We start from the raw sequence: 10,581 nt of genomic DNA on the forward strand, positions 1-10,581 counted from the left end.
GGGGGAGGGGGGCGGCGGGGGACCGCTCGGTCACGATAATGACTGCCGGACCCTGGCGACAGCGAGACGCAGCGCGCCCCGCCGCCGCCTCCCCCGTCCCGGGGGTTTAAGCAAATTGCTTTGACATCCAGGAAAGTCGTAGACATCAACGGTGAACGATCTAATGGTTTTTAATTTCATTACAGCGACTCTAATTGAGAGACTCCTGGTGCAGCTCCTCCTCTGAAGTCCCTTATTGTCCCCTCAGCGCCTTGGGTTTGTTTAGAGGGACTTTTCCCCAGAGCCGCCTGTTCGCAGCGGGGGATGCCTGGCCCCTTCCCCCGGGCCGGATTCCCGCCCCCCCATCCCCCGGGAATGCTCCCCAAAATCCCCCCCGGGGGGAGGGGGAGGAAAGGTTCCCCCCGGCTGCGCTGCTGCGGAGTCCGCTCTCTCCCCTCCCGCTTCCCGGGGAAGATCCCGATCCCCGGAAAGCCGTGCTTGCGGAGCACTTTGCCCCCAGCTCAAGGCAAAATTACAATAAAATGATATAAATATAAAAAGAAAAAAAAAATAATAAAAAAGAAATCAACCTCCCAACTGGAAGGCGAAAGGAAGGATCGTAAAAAGATGCTCAGGATTGGGGTGGGCTGGGGGGTCGTCCGGCCGCTCTGCCCTGCAGGCTCCCCCACCACCACCCCAGATTCTTAGCGACCACGTGGGCAGGGATTTAATAGCACAAGATTTATCATTAAAAAGCGAAGAAAAAAAAAAAAAAAAACAAAACAACTTGGGGGAAAAAAAAATGAAGGTGAAGTGTTGAAATGAGACTGGAGAAAAATACGCTCTTGGAAAGGGATGGCGGGATCTGGATTCGCATACCCGCTTAAGTAATTATATATATATATATATTTATAGGGAGAGATATATATTATTCATACACGCACATATATATTTGCTCAGAGGAACACGCATCTTTGGAGACCTTCGAAGGAGGGCTGTTCCTGGCTGCAGAATTCACACAAGCTTTCACGGCCCCACGAGTCTAGCAAAGACCTTTTTTATGTCCAAGAAAGTCTAGCGGGGTTTCAATATTTTTTATTATTATTGTCTTTAATTATTGCTGCTTTTTTTTTTGGAGGTGGGATCGAGGCATCCACATGGTTTTGGTTCTTATTTACCCGAATGATTATGCCTGATTGGTTTTACCTGTTAGCCAAATTCGTGGAAGCAACGGGCAGATTTTAACGCTCCAGAACTCCCCATGAGGTTAAAACCAGGTAGCTAAATACTCAATTAAACCCGGCGCCCACTCGTGAACTCCAGGCCCCGGGGGTCTGTAATCAATTCCCACGTGGTGCTGTGAAATAGCCCATTTTTAAGGTTTATGCTTCCGTTATTTTTCTTTTTTTTTTTTTTTTTTTTGGAGGGGGGGTCCTTCATTGGGGTTCATCTCACCTTCTCAGAGAAGAAAATATCACCCTACCAACACAACGGATTTGGGGATGGGTGACATTGCCGTGACCTTGGTGGCGGTGGAGGCCACGCGTGGGTAAGCGACACGCCATGGGAGAGGGCTGTGAGCACGCGTGGGGCCCTCGGCAGCCCTCCGCGGGTGCGGTGCCCTTTTCCCACACGCAGGTACTTACATGTCCGAAGGGGTCCAGGTGGTTGTTGGTGAGTTTGAGCTTCTGGAAGGAAACCAACTGCCTCATCCAGTGGGCGCCGGTGGCCGGAGAGTCGGGGTGCACGTACAGCCTCCCGGGCATGGCCGGCTCTGCCTTCCCCGTCACCGACCTGCGTGGGGACACAGGCACTGAGCTCTGGACAGGGTGGGGGGACACTCCCGTGGGCTCTTGCACCCTTTCCATCCCCTCTGGTGGGGTCCCTCCCGGGGGTTTCTGCATCCCTTCCATCCCCTCCGGTGGGGTCCTGCTGCCCCATTCACCCCCCCACCCCCGGGGGGTTCCCACCCACTCAAGTGTCCGCGTACGTGGAGGCAGCGCGGTACCGGGCGGTCACGCCGTGTTTAGGGAGAAAAAGCATTTACAAACCCCGTTCGGGGAATTAATGGAACTCTTTGGCACCTCTCCCGTCGGAGATGGCTCTCCCTGTTTCCCTGTTTAACCCCATCCTTCCCCCCCTTAATTATCGGCACCCGAACCAGCAGCAAAAGACAGACTGTATCCCAATCTTAAAGATTTTCCTGCCCGGAGATATTCCCTTCCTTAATAGAATTCAATTATTGGCTCCACAATAGCCAATAATCTCATCGTCAAACAGGATTACAGTTATCGTTAGCTAATTGCGAGAGATTTCTCTCTTCCTCCCCCCCCCCCCCCCCCCATTTCTCTTCTAAGGACCTTGGGAGCATCCCGAGAGGCTCAAATTAACCCCCCCCCTCCTGCAGCCCCAACATCTCCCCTTCGCGGGGGGCAAAAAGAAGGATGAGCGGCTGATTGAAGGGTATCTCCCAACGTGCGCTGCCCAGATTTGGGCAACCCAGAAAGCCCGACACGGGGGTCTTCTCCTCCCTCCCCTTTCCCCCACGCGTGCATACCATTTATTATCTGCAAATTTGTATCTGTGGTCATCCGCTGGTACAATATCCATCAACAGTATGTACTTAGTTTTTGGATTGAGTCCAGTGACCTTCACTTTGTAACTGGGGAACATGCGCCTATTAAAAAGATTTTAAAAAAAAAAAAGTGCATAAATATAAAAGAAAGTTTTCCAAGGTGGTTTCGTGCGTGTGTTTGCGAGGAGACGGGATGGGGGTGGGGGGTAATTTAACTAAAAATCAACGCCAAACTCTCAGGTGGACCTTCCCGAAAGACTCCGGCAGAGGAGGGGGTGCATCCTTCCCCGGGGGTGGGGGAGAGGTTTGGGAGCCGCTGGGTACCGCCCCGGGTCCCAGCTGAGGCGAATCAGGCGATTTCTCAAGACGGAATCCTAATTACGAGGCTGGCGGGGTTATTTATTCACCTACTCGTCTATTCCTATTTTCCTTAATTTTGTGTTTCGCCAAAGGTTCGACTCTTCCTTCTTCCAACAAATGTGGTCGTGAGAACTTTTGGAAGCAAGTTACTTCCCTCTATACATGAACCGCTGGAACAGGAGGGGAGATTTGCCAAAAAAAAAAAAAAAAGTAAAAATCTATATATTTATAGAAATATACATATTTAAAATACATCTATTTCAACCGCCCCTGTGTGTGTCAACGGTTCTATGTGCAGATGTGAAAAATTAAAATAAAAAAAAAAAAAACAAAACACAACCCTCCGCGCACTCAGGTGTGACACCAAATCTGCGCGCAGCCCTCCGCGCGTACAGAGACATCAGCGGACACACCTGACAAATCCTTGGAACCGCTCGGATACACACTGAAGACAGGGGCTTTTCGAAATATTTTCCATTACTGCAAGGCAGGGACTTAAAACGCCAATGTTATTTTAGTTCGAGCTCTCCAAATATTTAAAAATAAAGCAGATGAAAACCTATGCCTGGGACTTAAAACACGCATAAACAACCAAAAAAAAAAAAAAAAAACCCAAACCCACACACCTCTAAAAATACTTGCACCTCTTCTCCGAGGCTCGGGCTCTTATCTCTGCCATAGGGCATCTGGGCTGGGGGTTAATTCAGCTGTAAAAATCTGGAGGGAAGGGAAGGGAAAGGGGGGGGGGGGGGGAGGGAAGGAGGGCTACCAACGAAGAAAGCGGAGACTATCTTCAACGTTTTAAGGGAGAAGAAACCAAATTCCACCTGAAGAATGATCTGTAACTCCATCGAAAACACCTGACCAGCAAGAACACGGGCTTCTCCAACAATAAACACGGGGAATTATATAAATCAGGAAACCTATCCCCTATCTCCCCGAAAGCCCCTGCACTGTAAATGTCTATTTTATTGCTCTCCAGATGAGCTCTCTGTCCACTGCGATATTTGTTTGAAATTTCTGCAAGGTGGTTTATGTCTCCCTCCGTGAGCTTTTTTTCTTTTTTCTTTTTTTTTTTTTTTCCCCCTCGGGGAACTGGGATTTTTCGGGAGGTCCCTCCGCTCCCCCAGCCCGTGTCCCGGCGGCGGCGGGGGGCGCCAGGACCTTCCCCCCTGCATCCCCCCCCCCCCCCTTCTTTCTTCGTACCACCTCCCCTCGCGCACAAGACCCTTCTTTAAAACCGATTTTTTTTTTTTTTTTTTCCAGCAGCAGCGAAGTTCCAGGCGAAGGCGAGCCGGGAGACAGATCTATCCGCTAAAACTTTATAAAACCAGCTCGATATTTTTTTTTTTTCCTCCCTTTTCAGGCAAATTTTGGAAGCCCACAACAAATGCCAGATGAGCGAGCAAAATGAAAGTCTGACTCTGCGTTGTTTATTGTGCCCTCGCAATCTAAAACTATTCCTATTTCTACGCGTGGAGGGTGTTTTCCCCCCCCACCACCACCACCCCTCTTCCTCCGAGGATTTTAATTTAAAATCACAACGAAAAGAGTCTCTCCTCGGGCTTCCCCCAGTTTGCTGACGGGACTGGAAAGACTATTTTCTTGGGTCGCGCTGGCTCAGGCACTCCTCAATTTAACAGTCCTCTAATATATGAATATTAAAGATAATGCCAAATCGCCTCAAACGCGTTCAAATATATACGCGTCCACGCATAAATATCTATGGATCAGGTTTATTAAGCCGCTCATGGATTCGATTAGGCGCAGCCCCAATAAAGCTGGATTTTGCGAGGCTGTATATTTTTCCACACACCCACGCAGACAAAACACACACGTACGGAAACGCGTGTCTGGACGCAGTTAGACCCGCACGCTGTTTATTTGCGGGTACATCTATCTCTGCATCTATACAGCTTTGCTGTGGGTATGGAACCAGTAGCATAATACTTTTAAATGGGGTAGCGTAGGTGTTCGGGATATATTCGCCCCGACGTGCGCAAAATAAATAGGAAACTTCTAAAAAAAAAAGATAAATAAAAGCGCGAGGCATTGCAAAATCGCAGAAGGGCCGAGCTGCTCCTTTAAATCCAAATGAATAATAACAACAACAATAATAATAAATAACGAAATCGCCCAGCGAGCTGCTCTAAACCAGGTTAGCTTTTGGCCAAGCGGTTGCAACTCGCCTTCGCCTGGAAAGCTTCCAAAGGCCTGAAAATTGGGATTAACGATCCAACTGTTCTGGTTAAGAAAGAAGCCAGAAGAAACAATTTTTTTTATTTATTCTTTTCTCTTTTTTTCCCTTTTTTTTTTTTTTTTTTTCGGAATATAGCCTGGCGGGGAGGGCTCTCCGCACGGCCGGCATCGCCGGGCAGGGCTCTGCGGGGGCTGCCGGCGCCGTGGCACACGTACACGGGTGGGGAAGGGACACGGCGGGGGGGGGGGGGGGGGGTCGCACACGAGAGACGTGACCGCACCAACTCCAGGGAGAGCGGAGCTGCGACCGCGGACACACACCCGCACCCACGCGGCTGCGCGAACACGCGTACCCCCTACACCCCCCCCCGGGTAGATAATTCCCCCCCTTTTCCAAACACGCACAAATGGGGCAGATTCAGCCGCGCAGGGGGGACGTCCTCCTCCTCCTCCTCCTCCTCCCCACCACCACCACCACCACCATCACCACCTCTTACCTCCCGGCCTTTGTTATGATCATCTCCGTCCCCACTTCGTGAAATTTCAGCCACAGCTCTCGTTCGTGCAAAAACACTTTTATCCCCTCCATGCCCTGTGGAAGGGGGGGAGGCACAAACCGTCAGCGGTGCGGGGACAGCCGGGGGCGTGAAGGGGGCGACAGCCCCGGGAGAGGAGGGAGGGGAAGCTCGGAGGGAAAAGGCCGGGAGATGGGAGCCGGAGCTCGGGGCATTCCCGGGAAAATCCAGCCGCAAAAAGCGGAGAAAATGGGATTTCAGGCCGGAGCCTGGTGATGCTGCTCAAGGCGGGGGGTGGGGGTGGGGGACGGGACACGGGGCAGGATCCTGCGGGCCTCGGTACTCCCGGGAAGGAGAGGGGAAGGCAGGGAGCACCCGCAACCGGCTCCAGCCCCCATCCTCCCGGCCCGGCCACCCCCGCAGCAACACCCCCGCAGTTCGGGCCCAACCAGCCGGGGCACATCTACACCCCACTGGTGACTGATTTACCCCCGGCCGGCTCCAATTCTGCGGGCGTGGGGTGTCAGCTCCACGCTCCCCTCGCCCCACTCCTGTAATTACCCCCCACCCCCAAGAGCCGCTCGCAGCGAGGCCCCACGCTGAGCACCGCAGATGCCACCGCGGGGACAATCCACCCCGCCACCCGTGGGGTGGGAGGCAGAGCGGATTCCCCCCCCCACTGAAAATGGAGCCGAAGCGCCCCGCTAAACAATTCGGGTGGCGGGGAGGGGGGCGATTTCCCAATGTACACGGTGGTCCCGAGCCCCAGGGCGACCCCGGTCCCCGTGTCCCGTACCCCCGTGGGCGGCATCCACAGCGGGCGGAGGTTTTTTCCCCCGTGGTTTTACCTGCCAGGGGATAAGCGGGGGCCTCCGGGGGGGGGGCTCCGCAGCCGCTGAAGGGGAGGCGATCTCGGTGGAAAAACCCCTCTTCCCCTCCTTCCTCTCCCCTCCCCGGGCTGCCCGGAGCCGAGCACCGGGGGACGGCACCAGAGAAACCGAGGGGCTGCCTGGCCCCGGTCCGCCGCGTCTCGCGTGGGAGCCCACCCGTGTCCCGGCAACACGCGGCGCCCCGGGGAGAAGGTTCGGGGGACCGATGGAGGGGGGGGGGGGGGCGAGGGCTGATGAGGGGCACCCCAGGGTGTGCCTGGCCCCGGGGTGCCCACGCGTGACACCCCCTGTCTGCTCTCAGGGCCCCGTTGCGTGGGTGCGGGGAGAGGTGTGTGTGCACGAGTGCGGCTCTATCTGCATGTGCATACATACGCCCGGGCGTACATGGGGTGCGCACGTATATATATATATATATGTTTATACCTATATAAATACGCACGGGCGTTCGTAAGTCCACAGCAAACACATACACGCAGCCGTCTGTGTGTGTGCTCGCGTGTGTACACTCACGCGTGGACGCCTGTGGGTATGCACCTACCGCTGCAGGAGCGGGTGCCTCTCTCCTGTATTTTGGGGGGCTTTTCCCTGCGTGCCCCTCCAGGCACCCCAATATTCACGCGTGGGCGCGCCGGCAGGTTTAGCGCTTGAACAGGACCCCAAATAACACGAAAGCAGGATGAGGCCCACCATCAGGTGAGACTTTTCCCTCCCGTGGGGCCTGAAATGACTCATCACCGCCCAGAGCAGCAGCGGCCACCCAGCTGAGCTGATATTTGGGGGGGAAAAACCGCAGGGAAAAGGTGGAAAAAAAATAAAACTCATAATAATAATTTAAAAAAAAAAAAAAAGATGAGAGAAAGAGAAGCGTGGGTCCTTACCTGCTGGGTGAAGGCTGCTTGGGGCGAGGTGGGGGGCTTGCTGGTGGCCCCCAGCTGAGTGTCCTGCTTGGCTTCAGCCTGGAGCTCTTTGGCCTCCGAATCAGCCGGCGTGGTCGGGAGCCCAAAGCCTTCCTCGCTATCCGCCATGTTACGAGCTTCCTTCGCTGAATCCCCCACTGCAGGCACACATCGGGGAGAGAGCAGAGATAAGAGACGCATAAGTCAACGCTGACGTTTAATAAAATATATATATATATATATACACGCACACATATGCAATGGGAGCGCTTAGGCAGAGCTGCCCGACAAACCCGCGCTGCCCCCAACTCACTTCCAGCTGCCCGGGGAGGGAACAAGGCCCTTTAACTTTGGGAGAGGGAGAAATAAAGACTTTTATTTATTATCGCAGCCCGCAAGGGATGATAGGATTTTGGGGGGGGTGATGGAGGGGGGTGGGAGGGAGGGGAAGGGGGAGGCGATATTATTAAATGCATCTTTTGGACAAGGTAAACAGCGTATTTTAGGTCTGTCTGGAGGGACGCGGGGAACAAGGCACTGGGGGGCCGTGGAGCGGCCAACTCATCACACAAGTGACTGTGGAGGTCAGGGGGCCGGGATGAGGTGGGGGGGGGGGGGCTGGGGACGAGCCTCCCCCGAGCCTTGAACGCTTCCAAACCTCCCGGGTTCGCTGCGATCGAGGAGGGGGTTTAAAAACCCCCACTTTCCTCCCAGGGCTTTCGCCCCACTCCAGTTTCGACCAGTCAAATGCCACCGACACGAGACGCCCCTTACAGAACCCCGTTTTCAAAGAAAATTCAACTTCTCGGGGGGAAGGAAAAAAAAAAAAAAAAAAAAAGGCAAACCCAGCCTTTTCTCCCCCCGTCCCCCCGGCCGGTTGCAAGTAAAGCAAAGGATGGACGAGATAATCAAAATATAAAAGTGCAAATAAATCAGTCGGTCGAGACACTGTGCAAGGTAACGCGCACTCGGGCTGGGGAACGGGGGGTGGAATAGGGGCTGAAGCGAACTAAGCCGTAACATTTAGAGTAAAACTGCACCAACAGAGAAAACGAGCTTAAAAAATCCACGGTTTACATCTGATGCGAGTAACCACAGTCTTAAAAGGAGTATTTTGACGCAGCTTTAAAAGGCTCTATCAGGAATGGTAAAAGTTTCAAAGCGGGGAAAAAAAAAATAATAAAAAAGATAAAAGCAATTGAATTATCTGTTAGGGTTTTTGTTCTTAAGGAGTTTAGAGTTTTAGTAGCTTTAAAAAAAAAAATATCTCTTGCATGTTTCAAAGAAGGGGATTCATTTTTGAAAGGCCAACCATATGGAGGCAATATTGGTTTTAAGTACATGAGAATGTTCTGAAATGAGTTCTCCTTCTCCCTGCAACAATATTTAAAAGCCGTTTTAAAAAAAATAAATAAAAGAGGCGGAAAAAAAAAAAAGGCAATTCTCCTTTAAATGCAGAGGAAAATTGGGAGTGGAAAGGAGGGGGGAGAAAATGATCTTCCCTGCTAGTGGTGGGTAATATATACATATACGTATATATAATTTAAAAGGACAAAAAGCGAAGGGACTCCAGGTCCACACCTCCGGAGCTAAAGACCGTGGACAGAACCAGCCCGTGCCCCCCTCCTTCCCTCCCTCCCTCCCTCCCCAAACGCTCTTTTCCCACCGCACACCAGCCGGGCGCCTGGCACTAACTCACTGAAGGACCGAGCAAAACCGCTACGAGCGCGGAAAGTACGCGGAGGGGAGCGGGAGCGGCTGCCCCGGGCCCGGGCCCGGCCCGCGGGGGCAGAGCCGCAGCTCCAGGGACCATTTAAGGCTTTTCTCTTCCCCTCCTCCTCTTTTTTTTTTTTTTTTTTTCTTCCCTAGACTGTTGTGTTGGTGTGTTTGGGTTTTTTTGTTGTTTTTTTTTTTTTTTTCCTTGCCGCAGCTTGGGAAGTGCCGGTTATCCTTTTTTTTTTTTTTAATCGATTTCCCTCCAGCTTGGAGCTATTATTCCCCTTGAGCTGGCAAAGTTAAGGCGAGGGCGAAAGGAGGGGAAATAAATAAATAAATCAAAATAAAGCATGTTTATTAAAACAAAGAGGGACCCAGCTATGGCAGCGCAGGGCAGCCCGGCTCCAGCGAACCTCCCCGATGCTCTCCGCGCCCAGACGTAATTAAGCAGATATAAAAATAATAATAATAATCAAAGAGGGGGTGACGGCAAAAAAAAAAAATAACCCATACAACTAAGAGCAATTGGCGATCCGTGGCTTCTATTTTTTTTTTTTTCCCCTTTAAAGAGCTTCTGAGAAGAAATAGAGCTTGACAGAACCAGGCCGCGGTGGCTGTATGAAAAATGCATCTTCCCTTGCTAAAGTAGCACCAAGTGGGGTTGCGGGAGGGGAAGGAAAAAAAAAATAAGGGGGGAAATTAGAAAAAAAAAAAAACAACCAACCCAAACCACGCTCTGCTTTTGTTCCAGCTTTGCCCCGGCTTCCCCCCCCACCCCCCCCAAACACCGCCGCGGGAGCCCTGGGGAGAGCAGCCCCCCCCCCCCTCCCGGCACCCCACGTCTCCCGAGGCCTCGCAGCTCCTCGGCAAAGACAATTTGTGTCTAACAATGCCCCCAGCCAGCCACTTTCGCTCTCCCTCGGTCACACACAGGCACACAGACAGATTACAGACACCGACGGACATACATGGCAATGGAAGAGCTGTTACCTTGCGTGTTGAATTCCATGCACTCAATGCATCTCCATATACATAATATATGTGTATATTTTCCCCCTTTGCACTGGAAATTACAATGGGATCAGGCTTCTCGTGTGCATATTTCCTTTTTATTTATTTATTTGCGGCTCAGCATGTGAAAACCCAGCCTGGAAGAAAAAAATCTATCCAATGCAAGCCTGCTTGCCTGCTTCTCTCTCTCTCGCTCTCTCCAAACACTTCCAGGTTGTCAGACGCACTAGAAAGGATCCTGAGACCAAGATAAAGCCCCCACCCCCACCCCTTTTCTCAGCCTGATCTGGAAGATAGTTTTTCCCCACCCCGCTCTTTCTACTCCTCGTCTAAAAAATAAAAATTAAAAAATAATAGTAATAAAAAAAAAAAAAAAGAGGAAGAGGACGAGAGAGAGGAAAAAGAAAACAGCACCCCCTTGGGAAAAAAAAAAAAAAAAA

At 52.0% G+C, this 10,581-nt stretch overlaps 1 protein-coding gene across 1 annotated transcript; it reads right to left on the bottom strand.

Annotated features, from left to right (window-relative positions):
* Nucleotides 1–1,625: 1,625 nt before the first annotated feature.
* On the bottom strand, nucleotides 1,626–10,261 carry LOC309684718 (T-box transcription factor TBX5-like; the record flags this gene model as incomplete). The annotated part of the gene is made up of 5 exons (XM_082500585.1): nucleotides 10,121–10,261; nucleotides 7,397–7,572; nucleotides 5,611–5,705; nucleotides 2,537–2,656; nucleotides 1,626–1,773 (listed from the first exon to the last, which is right to left on the bottom strand). Coding segments are annotated over exons 1-5 (558 nt in total), but the record flags the coding sequence as incomplete, so codon positions are not given.
* Between the last annotated feature and the right edge of the window lie 320 nt (nucleotides 10,262–10,581).

The sequence above is a fragment of the Vanellus vanellus genome (genome assembly GCF_965231255.1).
Source record: "Vanellus vanellus genome assembly, contig: HAP1_SCAFFOLD_2089, whole genome shotgun sequence".
Lineage (NCBI taxonomy): Eukaryota > Metazoa > Chordata > Aves > Charadriiformes > Charadriidae > Vanellus > Vanellus vanellus.